This window comes from Ursus arctos, unplaced genomic scaffold (genome assembly GCF_023065955.2).
Source record: "Ursus arctos isolate Adak ecotype North America unplaced genomic scaffold, UrsArc2.0 scaffold_7, whole genome shotgun sequence".
NCBI classification, from domain to species: domain Eukaryota; kingdom Metazoa; phylum Chordata; class Mammalia; order Carnivora; family Ursidae; genus Ursus; species Ursus arctos.
In genome coordinates this window covers 24,455,259-24,480,156 of record NW_026623089.1, presented here as the reverse complement: position 1 = coordinate 24,480,156, position 24,898 = coordinate 24,455,259, and the positions used below count along the sequence as shown (strand labels likewise).

General features: G+C 50.9%; 1 protein-coding gene across 1 annotated transcript in view; it reads right to left on the bottom strand.

Annotated features, from left to right (window-relative positions):
* SH3PXD2A (SH3 and PX domains 2A) overlaps positions 1–24,898 on the bottom strand; it is a 230,524-nt gene that overhangs the window by 169,242 nt on the left and 36,384 nt on the right. The window contains 1 exon segment of the mRNA XM_026494048.4: positions 11,561–11,641. Coding sequence (XP_026349833.1) covers positions 11,561–11,641 — 81 coding nt within the window.

Sequence of the window (24,898 nt, the reverse complement as noted above, 5' to 3'; positions counted from 1 at the left end):
ATACACCCGCTGATGGACAGACTCTCAGTTTCGAGTCCCCCTACGTGTGGTAGATCTCTCGGCCTTGTCTGCCCGGTCTCGGTCCCTGCCCCACTGCACCGTAGCATGGACGGAGGAGCAGGCATGGCCTAGCACCCCAAGGGGCACACATAGAGGGTTTCCCTCCATCTTCCCACCAGGGGCTCCTCCTCACAAGTTCCAAGAAGAAGAGTGGAGCCCATCTCCTTGAGGAGCCAGACGGGCTGGCCTTCACCACAGATGCCCTCCAGAGACCAGCCAGCACTGTTCCAGTGGGAAGAATGGTCGCTTGTCACATGCCAGAACCAGGCTTCTCAACTCCAGCCCATACAGCAGCCTCCTGCTTCCTGTTTGGTTTGTTGTTCTTGTTTTTTTTTTTTTCCCTTACGGGGTATATCTGAATGTGGTCTATTTAGCCCTAGGGACACCCCTGGGCGCGCCCATTCCTAGCCTCCGCCCCAGCCCGCTGCCAGCACGGAGTTCAGACTCTGGCGTGGCTGAACTGGCCACTGTGTTCTACTGGGCACCAGATAAATGCTCCCTCATTAGCAGATGGAGCCCAACCCTGGCTGGCACTTGGGGCCATCGACTGGCCAGTCTGGCAGCATTCATTTACCACAGCTTCGGGGTGCCCAAGACCCTTTCATGGCTGGGAAAATGTTCCCCCTAGTCCAGGTTGGACAGACATGGTGTCCACAGAGCCGCTGCCCTCCTCCGGGGGGACCAGATGCAACATCAAGAATGACCACCATCCTGACAGTTCTCTGTAGCTGCTCAAGGCTCAGTGGGGAAGGCCTTCCGGGCCTTATCTCCTGGAAATCTCACAGCTCTGAGGCTGCTTCTGTACTGAGAGCCATTCCATAGCTGAGAAGGCTGAGTCTCGGAGGCCAGGTAACTGTTCGGGGTCACCTGGCTGGTAAGAGGTGGGGCCCATGCACACACCTTCGTAAGTCTATCTGATAAAAAACCTGAGCTTTCCTTCACCGCGGGAAACTGCCCCACTTGGAGAGCCGGGAATTTGGCATCAAGAATCCCACAACCTCTTTTAGAGAGATCAATGTCACCCAGCCGTGGAGGTTTCTGAGGAATCTGAAACCCTTTTCCCTTAGCCCCAGCTAAATCGCGGATATACAGGAAACAGTCTCAATCCTCCAACAACTCTTACAATGGCCTGGTCTGAGGGGACGTCCTTGAGATGCCGGAATCACAGCCCCTAAAATCACACGAGGACCAGCCAGGTGGCAGGGAGCTGATGCGGGGGGTCCCTGCAGCTGGCACCTCTGGGTCACCCAGCTAGTGGCAGTTCACCTGCTGGGGTGGGGGGTGGAGAACAAACGGTCTTCCCTCAAGCCCATAACTCAGGCTCCCGCCGCTCAGCCTGGCTGTCCCACATGCCTACCTAGTTCCACGTGAGTCAAAACCAAAACCACCCGTTGCCATGGGGTGAGCGGGTGTAAATATGCCAAGACCTCCAGGCCCGGATCCGGGAGCTGCCTTGACAGGCGTGCAGGCCTGATGGCAGGGGTCTACACTTTGGGTTGCTCACTCACGCTGTGCCTTCTGCCCGGCCCTGACTCTTCCACCAGCTGGTGGTTCCCGCCAAGCCCAAGGCCGTGGACCTGGCTTTTCTGCCCAGGACGACTCTGACTTTTCCCTGTGGGGTCCCCAGTACCAAGCTCAGTGCCAGGCATGGAGCTGGCACTCCTCCAAAGTTGCCCTGATTGCCTTGAAATTCTCTCCCGGGGGAAGGGAGTGACTTGGTCCTAGCTGAAGGCTTCAGAGAGCACATACACACACATACACACTCACACCACACTCACCTGGCCACCACCAAAGGTCTTCCTCCCCTTCATTTCCCAGTTTGGAAGGGGACACTGTCCCCCACCCACTTTCCAGCCAACTTTCCTGATGCTTATCCAAAGGGGGGTATCTGGGGGCCCGGTGGGGGCAGAGCTGAGTTTTCCAGGTCAGACCTTTGGGCCTGAGGCCAGAGGAGGAAGGAGGTGACAGGCAGCAGCTGCACTCCAGGGCCTCCCCCACCCAAACACACCCTGACATGACACCTGATGCCGGGAAAACAGGGCACACAGCTCCAAGCAGTCATGCAGGTGGTGTGGCCTGACTCAGACGCTGCCCTGGCAGAGCTGGGGTTTATTATCCGAGAGAAGTGGGTGGAGGTGGGCAGGACATGGGGGCTGAGCTCCAGGAAGCAGCCGATTCTGTGAAGGACCTGCTGTCTGACCTTTCGGGAGCTCGAGAGAAGTCTTCTGCTCTCTGCGGGGGCATCTTCTCCTGGGGAGGGTGAATGACTCCTCTCCCACCAGGAGATTTCTCGGTGATGCAACAAGGCATTTCTGCCCTCCTCGGCCAAAAACCAGAAGAGGCCTTCTGGATGGGAGGCCAGAACTCCAGACTCGTATGAACCAGAGGCTAGGGTGCCTGAGTTCTAGTCCTGCTGTCACTTAATGGCCTTGTAATTTGGACAAGTCACTTCCCCTGCTGAGGCCTCACTTCCTCATCTGTCAAATAAAGGAAAAGGACTATAGCAGAGGGTAGCCAAGAGTTTTCACTCATGTGCCTTTGCCAAATGACAGACAGTCTCTCCCTGAAGGTACTCGGTTTTGTTTTTTTAGCAGGATTCTGGGATGATCAATGAGTGATGTGGGCCTGGGTGTAGGATGGGAACATGCCACGATCAATTAATGATGTCTGCTGTGGGCACAAGGCTGGAAAGCGGCAGCGTGAGCACCAGATAGGTATCATTCTGGTCGGTGATCTCTAAGGGCTTTCTGGTTATAAAACTCACAATTCCACCCTTGATTCCCCAGCAGACATGGCTAACACTGGCCGGCAAGCGTGTGCCTCTCGTATTGTGCTATTTGCACCCAGCTGATTTCTCTCCTTGAAAGAGACGTTTTCTTCAGCCCTACAGGACCGTTACTGGGGGAGCAGGCAGCCTCCTGAATGTTCTCCATCCATCCATACTCGCAAGACTTCACCCCAAAAGTCACAGACAAGGAAACAATGCCAAGATTTAATACCCAGAGGACATTCCAGCTTTTCTTACAATTCTCCCCATGTCTACAAAGGAGCTTCCCCACTGTGTGAAAATCCCACCCTGGCACAGGGAGAGGACGAACAGTCAGCAACAGGCAGAAATGGCTCCTGGCTTCGTGGCGCAGTCACAAGTGAGGGCCTCATCCAAGAGGGCCAGTGTCCATGAGATCCCCGGGGGCCGTGTGCCTGGGTCACCTATAGACCACGTGCTAAGAACACCCCTTACAAATGCATGCGGGTAGAGAAAAGGTGTTCACAGACGGACTACTCATCTGCACAGGGAAAGATCAGTTTTCCAGGCGCACCTGCAGCAGGGGAGTATCCCCAAGTCTGGGCTGCCTCAGAGTCAGAGAAGCTCCTTTCCTCTCTTTGTATCTTTAGGCTTTGCCTGGCTGGAAAGCTCTCCTGATGGCAGGCTCCACCAGAGCCCAAGCTCCCTCCTCTCACTTCCCTTTATACACACATGTGTGAGGCTGTCCCCCTCTGTACTCTGCCCCAAGTCCACCAGCTCTCCCCATCCACCTCTCTCCATCTATTCGGGACCTGCAAGGCCCCTGTGTACAGGGTTATTCCTAAAACCACAGGGGTGGGGAAAGTGCACAAGAAGGGGTTACTAGTGGGGCACTAAGGAACCCCAGGATTCCATCCTGAGGTGGCCTCGAAGTAACATTTCACGAGGTCCTCCCCTCCCAACCTTCCCAGGAGAACAGATACTCTCAGCACCCCCACCCCCCCTAAACCCCACCAACAGCAGGGCCTGGCAGAGGAGAAATCGGGAGAGAGAGGAAGCTGGAGTTCACCCTCCGGCCACAGGGGCTAGATGAAAGGCAGTAGTTAAAGTGGGAGCCAGCTCCCGGGGCGGGGGGAGGGGGGGTGGTGGTGGGTAGGAGGGAAGCCAGCTATGGAATTCCCAAGAGCTACTGGAATCCCCACAGGGCTCCCCTGGAATCCCCCTGTGTTCCACCAAGAATCTGAAAGATGCCTCCTTCCAAGAGCAAGGGAAAACAGCAGTCAATAATTACTTGTTTTCCTAACAGTGCTGCTGGGAGGACGGTGCGTTGGTAAGGTTGGCAATCACTCTTTGGAGGTGGAGAGCTTTATCTAGGAAACCCTTGACACTGCCACCTGCCTCTCCTGCCTGGAGTCAGGCTGAGCTATGGGATAAAGGTGAAGCCCATATCAGCGGGGCACAGCAAGAAACCTCCACCCGCAGACGGAGTGGGCATCTCCAGCTACTTCCTCTCACGGTGATGTTCCTGCGGGCCTATCTGCTAAGCTGTCAGCTTCCCTGTCCAGAGTCTCCAGGCTGGTCACAACTCCGTGGGCTTTCTTTACATGACTAATTTCATTCTTAGCATTAGCCCATGAGGCAGGTATTTTCGCTACCCCCATTATACGGATGAGAAAACCAAGGACAGAGAGGTTAAAGAACTCCCCAAAGGTGATATACAGTTAGTAAGGGCCAGAGCTGGTCTTGCCACTCATCCTGGCCGTGGAGTCCCTGCCCGTAGCCCCTGCACCCACGACCATGCAGCTCTTCGTGTGTTTTGTCGTGACACAAGGCCCACCACCCAAGTGCTTCTTGCCCCAATGAACACGTGTTCATGTGTTTAGAGCAATATTTGAACACAAGATTCCAGTTTGACAAGATAATTTGGACAGGTCCCTGGGGTTGGTTGAAATGGGTTCTAACCAGTTACATTCCATAGGAATGATTTAGAGTGATGGCTGAGGAAGTATGAGGTAATGTGATTTTAACAATTATTTGTCATTTTCTTTCTTTTGTTAGATATGCTCTTCGTGTCCATTTTTTTTTTAACCAGTGTGTTTTCTGTCCCAGTATACTATAATGAGCAGGAGAGACATATTAAATGCAGACCTCCTACTTTTCCCACCCCCTCCCACAGGTATCTTTTTAAATTAAATATTAACATTGTAAATAATACATGAATACATTCTTTTTTAAAAAAGTAAAACATTACAAATAAGGCTACGTTTCCCCTTTACCCAAGATCCTCTTCTCACTGATGTCCCCCACCCTCTTCCAGAGATAACTTTATTACCAACTGGAAGCGCATCCTCCTGGATCTTTAAAAAATATTTAATGCGGGGCGCCTGTGTGGCTCATTCGTTAAGCGTCTGCCTTTGGCTCAGGGCGTGATCCTGGCGTCTGGTATCCAGCCCCACATCAGGCTCCTGCACTGGGAGCCTGCTTCTTCTTCTCCCACTCCCCCTGCTTGTGTTCCCTCTCTCGCTGGCTGTCTCTCTCTCTCTGTCAAATAAATAAATAAAATCTTTTAAAAGAATATTTAATGCTTCTGCTGTATATGTACTTGCAACAAATATGTCTTGCTGGTTTTCTTGCATAAATACTATATGGTCTGAAATCTGCAGTGGTCATTCATTAACCTTTCTTGGAGATCCATCCATGGACTTGAGATCAATCTCATTTGTTTTGACTGTTGTCCAAAGTGCAATGAGAATACCACCATTTACTTAGCGACCCTCTGTCACGGTGTTTCCCACTGTTGCCATGGCAAACAACATGAGGTTCTCCATGCCTTTCTGGGACTGGGGACTAAATCATTACCTCAGTCAAGGCCAATGTTGTCCTCTGTCCAGGGTGTGTGAACAATCACAATGATCCACAGCTCACCACGCTGAGGGAGCCTGCCCTGCCATGCCAGGCTCTGGAACTCTCTACAGTCCTTGGAACGCAACTGTTCTTAGAACTTGGCAAGTTCCCTCCCCAGGCTTTGGGCACCACCCCCCTTGCCTTTACTCTGGGGTCAACGACTTCAAACAACACAGAGCTTCCCTTAATGATTAAAAGACAGAGCCTGCAGGAAAGACACTTCTCCCCTCCCCTTTTCTGCTCTCAGGTTGGTCCCTGGCGCACATCAGGACCCCCTACTTTGACCTCAGCTGAGGTGTGCTCTGAACATCAAACCAAATGAAAGCAAAGCTATGAACCACGCTAAATGAAGCTGAACGAAACAAAAACTAAACCAAATTCTAAATCTATTAAGTAGAAAGATGAACACAGATGTTGACCTACAAAGTGAGGGGCCCGGAATAGAATTCTCCTCCTAAAAACACAGTGATCCCATAATGTACTAGAAATGACTTCAGAACACGCCCCCCCCCACACACCCGTCCCAAGACCAGTCACGAATGATTCGGGGATTACAGGCTTGTTCATCCATGTTAGGCCGGCTATTTGAGAGCTAGAAAGTGAGTGTGACCCTGGGTGGGGTAGGTGGGTGGAAAGTCTGGAGAGATGAATAAGGAAGAGAGATTAAAGCTCTCCAAAACAAGTGAAATCCTTTAGAGCCCATGAGCAGTCCTGAACAACCTCCTTAACTCCATCTTGCAAGCAGCGTGGGGGATGCCGAAGGGCCTCTCCTGGCTCTCATCAAATATTGACCCTCTGCACTCCCTGGTCGGAGTTCAGACCAAAGGGCCAGCAGCAGCACGGAGCCAGTGTTTGCAGAGCAATTACCGCAGCCCACCGCCTTGTAGGTCGGATTGTGACATGAGGTTCGGTGGAGCCGGGGCTTCAGAGAGCCTTCCGGTCCTGCCCCGGGGCGGGGGGGCTCCCTAACAGTGAAGGAGTTGTGCAAGGACATTTACAGAGGCTGGAAAGGTGGGCCAGTGCCAGTGAGAAGGCAACATAAGAGCATCTGTGGCCCTTTACCGTCCTCCTTCTCCCCTTAACTGCACCCCCAAGTAATCCAAGCCCTTTACGGCCACACGGGCCTCCCCATCAGGCCTTGTCTCAGACAGCCCCTCTGGGACACGTCCCTTTCCTGGTCAGATAGGCGGAGTGGTGGATTATTTTTAGAAGAAATCAATTTCCACTTGGTGACCAAGAGCCTCTCTTCTCCCTGTTCCCAACTTAACATCCGAAATGCCCTTAGAAGCCCTCTCTAGCAACTGACCTGGTTTCCAGAAGTGTTTGGAATAGCTGTTGAATTGAATTGCTCTATTGATCGGGCAGATCATGGTGGAACATAGTCTCCTTCCTCCTGCGGGGGCCCTAAAGATTTTAGAGGGCAATGGGGGAGGGCCTGGGAGGGTGGCAGGGCCCTCTGGGGCGGGCATAATGCCAGATCGAGCCTGATACGTGTCCCAGACGGCCTAAAGCAGCACAGTCATGATGCAGACGTTCTGTTTCTGCTCAGGGTGCAGCCACCAGACACCGCAGACACGGAGCCCCCACCGTGGAGCAAGTATGGCCATGAGAGTCAATTAATTTCATTCTTAAAATTAATTTAACTTCATTTAGTAAATTAATTAGTAAATTAATTTTTAATTAATTTAAATGTAATGTAAAAAGCCGCATGTGGCTAGTGGCGAGCACAGGTGTGAAGCCTCCTTCCCATGCTTCCCAGTGGGTAGAAAGAGGGGCCATGTTCATGTTCAGTGCACAACCCCTCACGTGTGGAGGACGCTGGGGCCAAAGGCTGAAGATACAGGGAGAGAAGAAGGTCTGGAGCAGAGTAGACGGTCTTATCTTGGTGCCCTTGGAAGGATTTCGGGAGGGGGGGTATGAATGACCAAAACAGTTATTAAAATTATATATGTACATTCATGCCTTTGTCTGGGGAGAGAGTCTTTTGCTTTCATTAGAAGCACAAAAGAATCCCTGATCTCAAGAAAATGAGAGAAAATAACTCCTTGATCTGTCAGATACCGCTGACTTCTTCAGGGAAGCCTGCTTTGATCCCAGAGTATAAGGTTTCTCTGCAGTATCTCTCTGGTACTTTTCTCTGTAGCACTTGAAATAGTATAAAATTATATATACATAATTTTTTAAAGATTTTATATATTTGTCAGAAAGAGAGGGAGGGAGGGAGGGAGGCAGGGAGGGAAGGAGGGCACACGCAGGGGGAGGGGCAGAGGGAGAGGGAGAAGCAGGCTCCCCCCTGTGCAAGGACCTGATTCGGAGCTCAATCCCAGGACCCTGAGATCATGACTTGAGCCGAAGGCAGACGCCTGACTGAGCCACCTAGGCGTCCCATATATATATAATTTTTTAGACTAAAACCCATCTTATTTCACTAAAGGATAAGTCCCATTAAATTAAGCAGTAACCAGATCTGCTTCTGCTCATCAATAAATCCCCACAGACTGACATGCTGCCTGGTACGTGGAGGATAAGCACTTAGACTGGATAGACTGAGGGGTGGGTACGTGGGTCGATGGATGTACGGACAGACGATGACCGATGGAGAGAAGGAGGAAGGCATGCAAGCATAAATGAATAAACAAATTAGGGACATCCTTTACCCCAATAACTGTAATTCTCAAAAAACAACCAAAGACCCCCAAACTGGCGTGGGGGTGTGGGGCTGTATCACTCCAGGCTGCTGCCCCAATCAGAACCGTACAGGCATCTTTTCTGTTCCCCCCTCCCAAGAGGAATGCTCTTCCTTCCTCTCCAGCCATAGCATGTTGCTTGTCCCTCAATCTAGTGTCTATTTCATCTCCAGTGGACTTCATTGCTTCAAAGTCTACTTCCCCCACCAGACTTCTAGAAGGAAGGGACCTTGTCCTTCTCAACTTAGCATTCCTCAGGCTGGAGAAGCGTAAATGTGTTGGAGGCCAGTCCACTCTTACCCTGAGCCAGCATGGCCTGTTCATCTTTATATGTCCACCCGCACACTCACAGCCAGGGTAAGGCTGCCAGATTCAGCAAGTGAAAATACAGGACACACCATAAAATATGAATTTCAGATAAACAATGAGTCACATTTTTAGCATAAGTATATCCCATGCAATATTTGGGACACATTAATAGTAAAAAATAATACTAATCATTATTATTTATCTGAAATTCAAAATTAATTGGACATCTCCTATTTTATCTGGTGGCCCTACTCCAGGGCCTCAAAGGGAGCAGGTGGCCAGTAAGTAAGGAGTGTGGGTGGCACAGGGGAAAGGTGGGGATAGGGAGATAAATGACCAGCTCTGTCAAGTCCTAAGGCTTCAGATAAGCGTAGAGCGCGCAGTTACCAGCTTATCTGAGGATTCTCTTCCCCAACGCCATGAATAAGCTCCCCCATGCTTCACCAGAGGACTCATTCATGCCACGGGTCACATCAAAGAGACACTATCTCTCCTCCAAGCACGAGTCCTTCCGCTCCTGCCTCCCCCCCCACTTGCCACCCCCTTAGGGCCGGTTGCCTTGGTGTGTGCATGAGATGGTCCGTTCCCAAGGATCTCGCATAGATTTGCTCATGTAAACCTCACAACAACCCTCCTCGGTGGGTACCATTCAGATCTTCATTCCACAGATGGGAAAACAGAACCTAAGAAGTTAAGGCCCGTTTCCAGAGTTACGCAGTGGGACAGAGCCAGTAACCGGTCCTAGCAATGCGTCCCCAGTGCCTAAGCTCTAAGCCACTCTCTCACCCCGCCATTCAGAAAGGCCAGTTACGAGGGCCCCAGGGACCAGAGGCAGTTAGCAATGCCACTCATTCTTCCTCTGTAGGAGCCGCCATATTAAAATCAGTGACGCCGGTAAATAAGAAAGGCTTTCCAAAGTGAATGCCACTGAAAGTCATCATGTCACGAGTTCTGTAAAATGGGTTCACAAAGATGCTATGCTTGGCCCAAAGGTTAAATTCCGAAGAACCATCCCAACCCCTTTCCAGACGGCATCTACAGGGTGGCGATGACCCATGCGGACAGGCCTGGCCATGCTCACGGTGAGAGCCAGCACATCGCACAAGATGCTCCATGCCGTGTGTCCCAACACACAGGAAATAAGCCCTCCAGGCAAGGAAGAAGTGGGGGGAGCAGCATTCCTTTCTTGTGAGGTTCTGTAACCAGGGAGGGGGTGAGGGAACAGAACAGAAGCGGGGGAAGAAAAGCTCTGATTTGAGAGTTTCCGCTGGCTCGCAGACCCTCTCTGGCTCATCAATGAGTCCTTTCAGGGTTCCCTCTCCCCAACTAACTTATCATTTCCTGTCCAGCACACTACACCCATTGATGGGGTATCAGCAAATCCCACCAGTTTATACCAGAAAGGACCCAAGGAGACTGGACAGGAATGGGGGAGGTGAGGAGAGGAAGAGGCAGGAAGGTAAGGAATGGCTTTCCACCCCATATTGTTGGATTAAGACAGGATTTACTGGAATACAGGAAGCTGGCTCATCTTTGGCTCATCTCATAAGTAGAGTGATAAGGACAATGGGATAAAGTCAGGTACTTAGGGGCAACCATGCGGGCCTGGCCTCTCCAAGATGACTCACCACCAAAAGCCTGCAAATGAAGGAGTGGACCTTGGTTGTGAGGGCCAGGAGTGTGTGTCTCTTCTTTGTGTTTTTACTGGTCAACACCAGGAAAATCTAAGGAAACTAAGGAAAAATCTAGAACCTCTCAGTTTTCCCTTTCTGGTATTGGAAGGGTTTCTGTCCAACTCACGGTGATTCCGCCTCATCTGGTACCTGACTCTGATACGGAGGCCTAGGCCCCATGCTGATCATGTCTGTGACCCTCTACCCTGGGCCACACTGATTGGTCCAGAGAGAGCACCTGACCCAAATCAGGCCAATCCAAGTCTTCCCTGGGATTTTTCAAATTGAAACTAGGACAGTCAATCTCTCCGGTGTGGGGAACCAATAGATATGAAATTCAGGAGCTGTTGACAGCCAAGCTCCTCAGAAATCTGAGGACATTGCCCAGGGAGAAGCAGAGAGCAGACACACACACAGAGCAGCTGTATTTTCGGGTGCTCCTGGAGCCCACTGTCTCACTCTCTTCTTCACCTGATCTGGCCAATTGCATGACCATCGCTGGTATCTCCTTCCAACCAAGTCTCCTATTTGTCTGAGCCAGTAGGACTGGAAAACTATCCCTTGTAACCCAAAGAGGTCTAACCAAGTTAGCTGGCGTCAAGGGATGTGTCTGCAGGAGGAGCTGTGTGAACATGCCTGTGTATATTAGAGAGTCGCACACACCCCACGCGTGCAGACACAGGGCGGCGAGAGCCTGACTCGGCCAGACAGACACAGTGGTATGCCCAGTTTGTGTCTGTAGTTCAAGAAACTGCTTATTTTCTGTTTCTGTCTCTCCCGTGTGTTTGCTTTTCTTTGCTTGCAATGACGTGGTGGCTTGTGTCTCACCCTGGATGTTTACAGATACATGTCTGCTCATGCACACAGCACCCACGGCCATCTTCCCACCTCTCCACCCCGGTTTCCTACCCCAGGCAAAGGAGGGCGACAAAGCTTGACTGTTAAGACCATGGGAGGAAGCCACCAAAGCCCGGCTTCTGCTTGCAATATTCAAGACTGAGCCAAGCCCAGCCAGACAAGTGAGGGTTCCTCGTTGGTCCCTCTGCTCTGACCAAGACACTGATTCTGAGAGCTCTGACAGGGGATCTCCAGATGAGTGAGGACATGAGAGAGGCCAGCCCACCAGAGACTCGGGCTGCCGCAGGTGAAACTGGGTACCATCTGAACTCAGACCAACTCACCTGCAGGTCAAAGAACTTGCTGTACCTCCGGTAGATGGTCTGGGACGTGGAGTCGGACCAGGTCACGTTGATGATGTACACCTGTGGGAAAAGGTAAGCGCAAATGAGTAGGTGACAGAAGGCCGAGCTTCAAGCTGCACCATTTACCATAACTGGGGGTGCCCCGTGGCCAGGACCATTCCTACCTCCGTCCTCAGGACCCAGCACAGTGTCAAGTACCACACAGATGCTACACGCATTTATTTAAATACACATACACACACACGTGTACAAGCACACACGGGTACAAACATCTAGAAGGATATTCAATAAATTGCTAAAGATGATTATTTTAGATTAGGATTACAAGTGGTTTTCATTTCCTTCTTTTCATTTATTTGTATTTTATACAATGAACATACATTGGGGTTGTTAAAATTTTCCACTGGTTCTCAAACTTGTAAGTGACTGAGATTCTGTAAAAGGTCTTCCCAAATTGCAGATGCTGGGCCCCACTCCTGAAATTCTCCACAAGTAGATCTGGGGTTTCAGGGCTCAAACATCTACATTTTATTTTATTTTGGTTTTTAAGGGTTTTTAAAAAAGATTTTATTTATTTATTTGAGAGAGAGAGAGCACAAGCAGGGGAGAGGGGAAGAGGGATAAGCAGACTCCCCACCGAGCAGGGAGCTTGACATGGGGCTCGATCCCAGGATCCTGGGATCATGACCTGAGCCGAAGGCAGATGTGTAACTGACTGGGCCACTCAGGCACCCCTTAAAGCCTTTATTTTCATACAGCCATTTTAGGTTCACAGCAAGACTGAGCAGAAAGTACAGAGAGTTCCCGTCCGCCCCCTCCCCGCCCTCTCCCACCACTTGAGTGGTACAACTGCTGAAATCGGGCAACTCTCCTTTTTAACAAACCACTTCTGCTGCAGCTCGTCCTCGGAGCCCACTCTGAAAAGCACTTCAGGCGGCCATAGGCATTTCAGAGATGTGCGATTCATCCCAGTATCCCCACGTCTTAGCTCAGGGCCGGGCCCAGAGCCAAGCGGGCGTTCAGAAAACATTTTGCTGCACTGAACAACCAAACGGAGCCTCTGGATGAGAGGCAGATTTGCAGGACAGATGTCCGTCCATGTAAGAGTTGTAAACTTATCTGGAATGAAGGCATTTCCAGAACCCCATTCCCAATGTCACCCCACTTTCCGGGGCTCAGGCTCTCCGTGGCTGCTGCCTCAAGCCAGTCTGGAAGGTTCCCTGGCCCAGGAGGTGGGCAGGCCTGCTGGCTGGAGAAGGAGAAAGTCCCCAGCCACACAATCCGGCCTACTCCCCCCACCATTTCTGTCCCTTTCACCAGAACACACACCAAAGGCACACCCGCCTGAGGGAGGGCTCAGTGAGAGGGAGGGGTCCCCTCGACCTCCTCAGGACTATTCTGCTGAACTTCCCCTGGGTGCCTGCTGTGATTCTCTGGGGTTAAGGGACAGCACTGAGACACAGTGAGACCCCTGCCTTGCTTCCTCCCTCCTGAGAGACCGAGCGGCTGCATCCACAGCTGTGGCTCCCTTGCCAGGGCGCCCATGAGAATCCCCGGCAGGCTTCATAAAAACTCAGATTCCAGGCGTCTGCCTAGTGACTCGGATTCAGTAGGTCTGGGGGACTCCAGCTGTGAGAAGAAAACGGCCAGCGAAGCCAAGGGACTCAGCCACTGTGAGAAGGAAGGATCGCGAGCAAAGAGGAGGAACATTTAAGATCCCTGGGCCTCGCGGTAGCTGAACTCACCAGACGCCCGGAGCAGGGCTGTCTTAGTCTGTTCGAGCTGCTGTAACAAAATACCACTGACGTGGGGCTTAAACAACAGACATTTACTTCTCACTTTACGGAGGCCGGAAGTCCAAGATCAAGGTTTCCAGCGAGACCCACTTCCCGACTGGCAGGCGGTCGCCCTGTCGCTGTATCCTGATGTGGTGAAGAGAGGGGGCTCTAGTCTCCTCCTCGGCTTCTAAGCGCACTCATCCCACCACTGGGGCTCCATCCTCGTGGCCTCGTCTAACCCTAATCACCTCCCAAAGGCCCTGCCTCAGATATCACGCTGGGGATTCGGGCTCCGACCTCCGAATGTGGGGGGACACACACGTTCAGTCCACAGCAAGGGTTCTGCACACAGAGCTATGGGGCTTTACGTCTGGCTACTCAGTTAACCTCCACGCAAACGAGTCCTCCACCCCTTCTCCCCCACCCGAGCGCCTCACCGAGTCACCTGGCTCAGGGCAGTGCTCGCTGTGAACTGAAGTCGAGGAGAGGGCCTAAAGCAAAGCGAACAGCGAGAGCTGCACCCTGACCTGGGGTATTGATGACATGTTTTATGTGACCTTGATAAGAAAGAACCTAAAGTGAAAGGCCATCCCTATCCTCACAAACCCCAGATAAACCAGTGACTATGATTATAATAGAGAGGGGTGTGCTTTGCTTTAGAGCATACGTAAACATATATCTCATACAATCAACGGCAGAAGCCGTTTAGGGCAGCACAGCGTGAAGCTCTCACAGGCATTAGCTCCTTCAATCTGTGACAGAGCTACCGTTGTCTCCGTTCTGTACAGGAAAGCCGAGGTGCGGAGAAGCTAGATCCCTTGTCTAAGGTCACACGGCTAGTAAAATACAGAGCAAAGGACTTGAACCCAGGTCTAGCCAAGTCCAATCACCATGCTCTTAACCACACTGGACTATCTTCCTATATGTAGATGTAAGAGTGTGGATCTTTAAATCAAACTACTTAATCAGGACTGAAAGCCATCTTTCTTAATAAATCTCTGGGTGGCCTGAAATGTCTGTGTACCTCTTGCATAGGGGATGGACATAGAGGAACATGGGGGAGTCATGTCAATTCGGAGCGCGGAAGAGGCAGAACTTGGGGCCCAGACAGCAGTCCGTGGTTAGGAATGCTACAAAACCAGAGAGATGCAGAGGAAACCCTCACACACAGCTGGCTTCATGGACTGTGGCCGGACGCTCTGGGGTTTTCACCGGGGTTATAACCCATCCCATCCCCCCTGCTGCCTCCCGGCTCCTTGACCCCCAAATCCTGCCAGCTACATCTCCCCTCCCACCTGTATCTCCCCTTCCTGCAGGTCCCGGGCAGGGAGCAGATGCTGTCCATGGCCAGGCGCTGCCTTTCTGACCTCCGCCTGGGCAGACGTACTATAAAGGGGCCCCAAGCGGCAGCGCCCTCCCAGCAGAGAGCATGCAGGCCATCAGACAGCAGCCTTTCTCCCCGGCCAACCAAGCGGAGCCCGGAGGAAGGGCTTAACTGGGGCTTAACATGACCCATGCTCCATCCTCTTCAGTAATTAGGGGCTTCCCTTCACCTCCCAGGGAGAATTAATTATAGGCTCACAGCCTCCGGCGGCTGGGAGCCTCCCCATCTGCAGAGGCGGAAACTCAGACCCAGGAGGGTGATTTACCAAGAGGAGGCACACACCCTGGAGTCAGTGACACCTGGGTTTCACTCTTAGGACCGTCTCAATTGGCTGTGAGACCTCGGCCCAGTCTCTCAGACCCTCAGACTCCTCCTCTATTCAATAGGCACAAGCTTGGGGTCCCCACTTTGCTGGTTACCATGGCAGGTGTGCTCACCTCATTAGTGCCAGAGCTGAGACAGGAGCCCAGACCTCCCAATTCCCAGGCTAGGGCTAACCAGCACACAGCCAGAGCACCCCCCGACCCCTGCAAAAGTCCTTTCCCTTCACAGAGAACCATCTCTAACGCTTGATCTGAACCCACACCAAAGACAAGCCTCTGGAGAAAAGCCAGAGGGCAGGGCGGCAGAAGTTGCCCTGTGATCCCCGCGGGCCACAGCCATCCGGCTGCAACATGGCCGTGGCTTCCCCTCAAAATACATTTCTTTCCTTTTTGGGCAAAGGCTTGCACCCCGCTTCCCATGCTCTGAGTGAGCATGAGATGACTCAGGTGCAACGGTGTGGAAATGAATTCTCACCCCAGGTTCTCCCAAACCTTTAGGATTTACCAGAGGGCCCCCAGTCTCCCTCCTGGACAAATGGTCTAAATCTTGAATTAAGGAAATGATCAGAGACCTCCCTGGAAACAGAAGCCAAGAGGTCTGAGGACAGTCTCCAGATCTTTTCTTTCATCTGGGCAGCCTCTTTCAAGTGCTGGTCTGCTTTCCTCCAAACCTTGAACATCCTAGATTATCGTTCCAGATGAGCAATGGATATGCCAAATTCCAGCCAACCCATACAACCCCCCACCCACATAAGATTCTCAAGCATCTGGGAGCCGGTCCTGCCAGCATTGGAAACCCTAGTGATAAACCCCCCAAGAAAGAGCAGGTGGAGGGGAAGGGGGCCAGGGCAGAGGTCATCTGAGAAAGCCAGCTCTGTTTACTGGGCCCGCGTCAGGGGCCCAGATAAATTCTCCGCTGGCTGCAGGAGCAGCCGAGATAACATTACCGCACAGCTGGTTCTCAAGAAAGGTTTGCAATTAAACATCCTGCTTCCATACACTTTACTTGGGGTTATGTTTCCCGGGTGGAGTTTCCCTTACTCTGGATTTTAAAAACCCATGGATTCTATTTCCCCCATTTCTGGCCATCTCAGGCAGATGGCAGGCATCTAGGAGGCCTTGCTGTTGACCAGCAACTGTGTCCAGTTTCTGTCGGAGAGGCAGCTCCAGAGTCTCATGTTCACCTGCCCCACTTACCCTCTACTTAGGAGGGTCCCCACCACAGACACAACTGTGGAAACTCTCAGCAGACACCCAGCACAATGCCTTGTCTGACCAGCCCCCCCACTCTAGACCACCTTCCAGCCACACAGCTCATCAGGCCCAGAAATGTCTGAGATTCCAACACTTCCACAGTTTCCAAGTCTTGCTCCTTTCAACAAGAAAACAGCCATGATGCAAATCAGACCCACGGCTTACCTCTAGAGCACTGAGAATGAAGCCCAGCCCAGTTCCTATGGAAGGACGTCCACAATCGGACCTGGGCTACAACCAAAGAATGACCCAAAGATATGGCCCAACCATTCTTAGAAGGCCTAGGACCTGGGGTGCCTGGGTGGCGCAGTCGTTAAGCATCTGCCTTTGGCTCAGGGCATGATCCCGGCGTTACGGGATCGAGCCCTGCATCAGGCTCCTCTGTGGGAACCCTGCTTCTTCCTCTCCCACTCCCCCTGTTTGTGTTCCCTCTCTCGCTGGCTGTCTCTCTCTCTGTCAAATAAATAAATAAAATTAAAAAAAAAAAAAGGCCTAGGACCTGCCCCATGTTTAATTAGAAAGGGCCAGCAAGTACCTATTGCTCCCTGTGCTGACGAGAAGTACGGTTAGAGGCAAGGAGTTAGGAACTGTGGAAGAAACCATGTATCTTCATGGCACTGTGGCTCCCTTTACTAAGGAAAGTCTTATTTTCTCTGGATCCCTGCCAGCTGCCCCTGGCCCCAGGCCAAATGGAAACTCAATGACAATCTTCCTTCACCTGCTCATACCATAGTCCATCAGGTGTCTAGGACTAGGGCCATTGCATACAGTTGTACAAGTTGTTCACTGCCCAAAAACTGCCCATCCAAGGATCAAGTAGGCACTGAAATCTCACCTATACGCTGCACCTGAAACTGTGCACTTTGGCTGGAAGCTGTAGACACATAGAAAAAGGGGTGCCTTATTCTAATGCATATACAGTGCTTCTGGCCAGGATACAGCACACTGTTCCCCGGGGCGGGGGGGAGGGGCCGTCACTGCTTTTTAGGGCCCTTGAGGTCACAATATCTCCTCAGGACCCAGCTCTTCAACTCCCCCAAATCTTCTAGATTGAGTGATGTTTAACATTTGGGACCAAAGAAGTCCAAATGAACACAGCCAGTAAAGGGGAATTTCCACCTGGGAACACGATCATTGCCCCGCCTTCCAGCGGGAGCAGGTCATCATGCCACGTTCTCCGAGAAGATGATGCCGGCCCGTCTAAGGTACCAATCAGCTCTAACCTCCTACTCAAAGGGTTCCATGTACTATGTCTTACCCCGGGGAGGGGAGGAGTAGAACATGAGTTCCAAATCAGGCCAGACTGATCCTTGAGGTCCAAACTACCTGGCAAGGCAGAGGACCCCAGGGCTGCTGCCCCCGGAGCAAGTGGTGACACTAAAGGCTGGGCCAATGCCCCCTTTCCTCCCTGCTGGGCCCACTGAGTCCCACAGTAAGCAGTGAAGGCCATGGTGTCAAAAACTCATCTTGACTGTACCCAGATAAAAAGCCCCAGAATCCAACATCTGACCTGGGTCCACTAGCCTGGCAGGCCTAGTCTGATTTTGCCCCTAGTCTGATTTCCACAATTAGCCAGTGATCATATCTGCTTTTATTTGCTAATTGTTGGCTCAGAACAACCCAGCACTGAACACACGCTGTGTCCCTGCTGATTTAACACGGCTGAGTATGTCCCTCCCAGCAGTAAGGGCAGCAAACGTCTTCCCAGCAGCCCTGTCCTCCGGGCCAGTCGCCAGTGCCAGTCCGCAGGGCACGGTGAAATGATGACTGACTGGTGGGTCTACCGAGTGAAAAATCCATGGGGTTTGAAGCACCAAAGAGGTCACAAACAGCTACACTTGGGGACTGTCCCCCCAATCCCCAGAAGCAAATCCCTAGTGGCCAAGGGTAGATACAAATACGTCTGGCTCAGTGCAAGGGTCTTTGCCAACCTAAAACCCGTCAGCAAATCAAGTTTAATAGTCTGTGGCTATCTGGCTAAAGTTTCTGCTCACTCCTGAGGTATATGGCGTCATTAAAACTCCAGCCCCTTCTCTAGGGAGGGTGCTTGTTCTTGGGGTGGGGAGCATAGTGATGCTGCCGATTTGGGGAACAAGCACCACCCAGAAGCTTGGACGTGGAGGGTGCCCCCAGCCCAGCAGGCACACGCACACGTTGACCACAGGGTTAATGACCAGGTGGTGGAACTTTTCCCTTGTTCAGACCACCCTACTCCAGGCTCGCTCTGGACCTCTTGTTTATGCAGCCGTCACAGTAAGTGCAGCTGAAGCAACCCCAAGAAGGCTCTGGGTTGGCTCTGGGAGGGACGGGATGTATGCTGGCAGAATGTTCCTCTGAGAACTACCTGTCCACCAGTCACCAAAACATCGCTGCCACCACTGCAGGCCTGTACCAAATGGCCCTCATCTGGGATAAAGGGCTTTTGAAAGGGGTTTGGAGAGGAGGTAGTCAGCGGGCTCCTGTACCTTATCAAACACCTTCGAGAGGGTGGGTGCCTGCTATTGTTTGAATGGATCACGGGCCTTGACTGTGTATTTACCTTGAAAGGCAGTGGGTAGGCCAGAGGGTCTGGAAAAGCCTCCAGATTACTCGTATCTCCGCTTACTGGTGGGGTAACAGTAGCTACCTCACTTTCGGGGTGTTGTGAGGATTCGGCGAGCTAAGCCTGTCTCTCCCCACCAGCACGGAAGCCCTGAAGGCAGATTATGGCGTCCTAAAGCTCAGCATGACACTGTAGGCCTAAGAGGTGCTCACCCAATGTCCTTAAGCAAGTGAAGGAACAGAACAACCAACAGACGTTGAGTGAGTGCCTACCTAGTGCCTGGTTTTGTGCCAAGCTCACGACGAGGCAAAGTCCCCGACCTCCAGGCTCTTACAGCTCAGCCTGACAATTCAAAGTAGGGAAACAGGGCAAGATGGAGTCATGGGGTGCCAAAAAGTTGGGCTCAGAAAAGACCAAAGGCAGTGTTGGCACCATGGAGGGGGAAGACAGCTTCGAAAGCATCTGATGGGTTTAAATTTTAGCTCTAACATTTCTCTGCTGTGTGGCCTTGGGAAAGTGTCTTAGCTTCTCTGAGTCAGGGTCTCCTTAACTGCAACGTGTGATTTATAATGGGAGCTTCTCATTAAATATGATGATGGACATGGGGCGCTCAGCACAGGACCTGGCACATGGCAAGCACCCAATGAACATTAGCTATTTAGACATCCAGGAAGAGAAAGAGCGAGAATCATCTTCTTTCCCTTTGCCATGAGACATGGAGCATGACACCAGGAATTGGAGTGGGAGGGGAGTGGGAAGTGGGAAACAGGGACACAGATGGATGAGGGCGAACACACACGCGCACACACATGCACACACGCGGGCACGCCAGTAGCAGAACGAGCACTGGCCTGGGAGAGCAGAAGGGCAAACTCTAACTGCGGCCTGGGGCTAGGAAAACAATGGCCGTCCTCGGGAGCCCCCCTGCTGAAAGGATGGGCAAGCTGTGGCAGGCCCCTCTGGGACGGAGGCTTTTTTTCTTCTTTATTTCACGTTTCCTGGAGGGGAAATGAGTGTCTAAAGTAGGAGCTCCCAGGATTAAAAAACCCTCCACAGACCTTAAAAGAAGGTTCAGCTGTCAAAGCTCAATGTACACAATCACCAGAACTAGGAGAGAAACAGCAAGAAGAGTCCGTTCTTAGAAACCTTTTTCTTACATACACAAACTATTGGTTTCATCAGGAAGAACAATAATAGCCACACCCACTTCATGGAGCACTTACTGTATTCCAGGCATTGCTAAGCACTTTATTCACGTCATCTCATTTAATCCTTGTTACCATCTCTAGTCCACAAACAAAGACACCTAGAGAGGTAACTGGTCTACCTAGGTCATACTGGTGGCACGTCATGGAGCTCAGCTTCAAACGTGGCGTTGACCGCATAGCCAGACCACCTCAGCCTCTTCAATAACTACACCAGACTGCCTGGAACAAGGCAGAGTCCCTGCCCCAAGGCTCTGCCCTCATGCTTCAATCTGCTGCTCTGTCGAGAGGTGCCTTCACATGTGGGTGATCCATTTGTCAGTCCTGAGGTCCCCCATGTGGCAGGCGGGTAAGAAGGTCCACATGGGGACGAGCACTATTTTACATGATCTGAGTTCATCACATCAGCTCCATGAAAAGTTGTTACACACTCTGAGCCCCACTCCCCATCCACAAAATAGGGGTGCTAATGATTGCCTCACTGTGAGTATTAATGAGAACACAAAAACCACCACCAGTGCCTGGGACACTGTAGCTGCTCGATAATGTGACCTCCCTTTTCTATACCCCCCCCCCAACCGCCTTCAAAGTGCGTGGCATGGTCTTTGGCACTTAGAATTTGAGCCTCTTCCCTAGAAGTTTCTGGAGCTACCAATTAGCACTGGGTCTTGAAAGGAACCCACTTTGGGTTTCTACAGCTCTGGATGTGGTCCCTCCTCCACGCTTTCCAGAGTCCCTGAGGGCGCATGGTTGAACCTTTGTACCTTTGTCCCTCCAACTGTGCCACCACCCTCTGGTCCCAAGCCAGCTTATCAGAGCAGACAGGTCTGACCACCTTGCACCAGCAGGTGCTCCAATGGAGAGGCAGCAATAGGCAGTGGACATCTTGGCTGATGCCCAGGACCCCGGGGAGTGTGGCAGTGTGCCCAGAGTAGGGGAAGGAGGCTCACCCTACTATGAAAATCGAGATAAACTCTAGATGCACATTGACATTCAGGAGGTAGAGTCCTAGAAACCTTAAACAAGCGTATCCTCTCCTGAACCATAAAGAGGGTCATGCTCCTGAGCTTCCATGGGGCTTGGATGCAGCCCAGTGGGTGTAGGAAAGGGTTAGAAATGAGGATTCTCACTCCACACACTCTCAAATCAATGACTGACCTGGGCCCGCTGACCTGGACACACACATCCTGTGAACGGGCCCCACTCCCTCGTCACACCCTAGAGAGCAAGGCAAAGGTTAACACACACAGCTTGGCTTCCTCTTCCTGGGAAACAGAGCAGCCGGGCAAGGCCAGAGGCCAGCGGTCTCCTCCACACACAGCGTGCAGGGGAAATGACCCCAGTGTTTCCTCCCCACCATCTGACACACTCACACCTTCCTCTCTGCTGTGCTCAGCAAAGCTTCATTTTTGACACAGGGCAAATAGCTATCGTTAGGAATTTTGTTGCAAGGGACAGACTGGACAATCGTTCTGGAAAGCATTTTGGCAATCTCTATCCCAAACTTACATTGCCTTTGACTTAGCAATTTCACCTCTAAGAATTTATCCACACAAGTGTGAGTATGTGTAGGTGTGCATATGTGTTTATGTATGTAAAGACGTTTGTGGCAGCCCTGTTTGTAAAAATAAGGAAAAAGTAAGGAATATCGAATGTCTGGTGATTTAAAAAATGGTCAAATAAATTATGATTCATACACCTGTTAAAGAGAAGGTGGCTCTGTGTCATTTTGGTAAAATGTCTACACCACACTGAGAAAAGAAAAAAAAACAGATTACGAAACAGTATGTAGCTGGGGAGAGGTGTGTGTATGGGGGGTTTGTGAATGTGAATGTGCCTGTGCATTTGAAAAGTCTGGGAAAAAATGCAACAAATTGTTAAGGGGTTATTTAGGTTGAGAGGAGAAACAATAATTTCACCTTACACTTTATACATTTTTATTTTATTTCTTTTGAGCATGGATGGCTTTCATAATTTAAAGCAAAATTTCCACCTTATAAAATAATTGTGTCCTCTTAGCTAATGTCAGCTTCTACATATTCTGCTAAAATCCACTGTTTGCTCATTCTCGGGGAGTCTTAGGGGATTTCAAGTTCAACGCCGAGCCCTTGAACTCAAGGTCTGCAACCCTGAGTACACATACAATCACCTGGAGTGCTTTAAAAACACCGCCTCCCCAGGCCTCACCCCCCACCCCCCCACACACACCATTTAAATCAGAATCTTGAAAGATGGGGTGACACTGGTAGTTTGCAGGGCTCCCCAGGTGCGTCTACTGGTTGTTACAGGTCGAGAAGCACTAAGGTGAAACGATACTGAAAACAGCACTGGACTAGCTGAAAAGAATACTCATTAAACAGAAAGCAACATGATAGCAGAATCTGCACTATTAACAGCTCTGCCTTCAAGAGGGCTAGTGAGAGAGCTTGTATTCGGTGATTTTTCAGAAAGTTCTGCCTCCAATTTTGGAATTCACCGGCTCGAACGGGAAAAGAAAACAAGGGGCTCATTTGTTCTGAGCCACGGCTGTGTTTCGCTTTCTTTGGCAGCCTGTGACCACCCTCACCTCCCCGGAACCTACATCACTGACTGAGGGGTCAGAGTCCAGCCCTTTTTGGCTCCAGGAAGAACAGCTGAAAGAATTAGAGGTGCTGAACCCAGAAAAGGCATTTAAGAGACACACGACAGCTGGTTTCATATATTTAAAGGGCTACAAATATGGGAGGTTCAACTCCAGTTGTGCCCAAAGAAAGGTGGTGGATAATGAGCACACATTATAGGAAAGCGGGTCTTTGCCTAATGTCAGGAGGAACCTTCCAGCCAGAGTGGCCGAAGGATGGCAAGGGCTGTCTTGCGAAGTGACAGGATGGTCAGGGCAGGAGATGAGGGGCCTCCTACCTGTGATGTTGCTGGAAAATTCCTTCCCACTCAGCCCTCCAACTTCCAACCGTCTGAGGCCAGAAGCACAAAGTTTTAGCAAAATCCACTGGGAATGCAACTCCTTTAACAAACAGTTTTCCGCTCTCAACACACAGAGCCTGAGCACCAGCTGAGGGCCAGGCTCGGCACGAGGTGCTGGACAGACGGACAGTGAGCCGGACAGACGGACAGTGAGCCAGACAGCCTATCCTCATGGAGTTGGCATGGGGAGCGTCAGGTGCACACATGATCATTTCTGACGGTCCGATAAACCCGAGCACAGCGACAGAAACTGGTGGCAGGGGAGGTGGCTACTTTAGACACATGGTCAGGGAAGGCCTCTCTCAAGAGTGCATATTTGAGTTGAGACCTAAACGCAGACAGCAAAGCACTGCTCACCCACTGGGGAGGTGGGTGGGACCTCAGTTTGACTCAATCCAAACCTGGAAGGGAACTCACCCTCACATTATCTACAAAAGTTAACTCAAAATGAATCAAACACCCCCATGTGAGTGGTCTTAGAAGAAAAGAGAGGTGCAAATCTTCATGGCCTTGGACTAGTCAATGGTTTCTAGCATATGACACCAAAACCAGCAATCAAATAAATTGGACTTCATCCAGATCGAAAACTTTTGTGCTTCAAAGAACAACAGCAAGAAAGTGAAAATACAATCTAGAGGACACGAGAAAATATTTGCGAATCACACATCTGATAAGGTTGTATCCAGAACACATAAAGAACTCTGACAACTCAATAAGACAAATAACCCAACTTAAAAATGGGCAAAGGGGGGCGCCTGGGTGGCACAGCGGTTAAGCGTCTGCCTCCGGCTCAGGGCGTGATCCCGGCGTTCTGGGATCGAGCCCCACATCAGGCTCCTCCGCTATGAGCCTGCTTCTTCCTCTCCCACTCCCCCTGCTTGTGTTCCCTCTCTCGCTGGCTGTCTCTATCTCTGTCAAATAAATAAATAAAATCTTTAAAAAAAAAAATGGGCAAAGGATCTGAATAGACTTTTCTCCAAAAAAGATACACGAAGGGCCAATAAGCGTTAAGAAGAGATGCGTAACATAATTAGCCATGAGGAAGATGCAAATCGAAACCACAGTGAAATACCAATTCATGTCTACTTAGGATGGCTACAATCAAACAGAGACTAGTAAGTGCTGACAAGGATATAGGGAAATTCTAACACACCACACACAGAGTCACCATATGACCCAGTGATTCTATGCCAAAGTATCTGCCCAGGGGAAATGAAAACTCACATCCACACAAAAACTTGGATGCAAATGTTCACAGTGGCATTGCACTATAAAATATCACGTATAATAACCAAAAAGTGAAAACAGTCTAATGTCCACCAACGGATGACTAGAGAAATAAAATGATGTATTACAGGCGCCTGGGTAGCTCAGTTGGCCGAGCGTTCAACTCTTGATTTCAGCTCAGGTTATGATCTTGGGGTCGTGAGAGCAAGCCCTACCTCGGGCTCCGTGCTCAGCTGGGGAGTCTGCTCGAGATTCTCTCTCTACCCCTCCTCCTGCTCACTCTCTCTCTCTCTAAAATAAATAAATCAATCTTTTTTTAAAAATGATATGTGTTACAGCCATACGATGGAACATTATTTAGTAACAAAAAGGAATGAGGTACTGACATGTGCTACAACCTGGATGAACGTTGAAAACATTATTCTAAGTGCAAGAAGCCAGACACAAATGGCCACATTTTATACGATCCCCTTTACATGAGATGCCCAGAGCAGGCAAATCTGGAGAGACGTAATAGATTAGTGGTTGCCTAATGCCATGGGTGGTGGCATTAGGGGAAATAGGAAGTGACTGCTAGTGGGGTTACCCCAAAAGGGAATGATGAAAATGCTCTAAAATTGACAGTGGTGATGACTGCACGTTA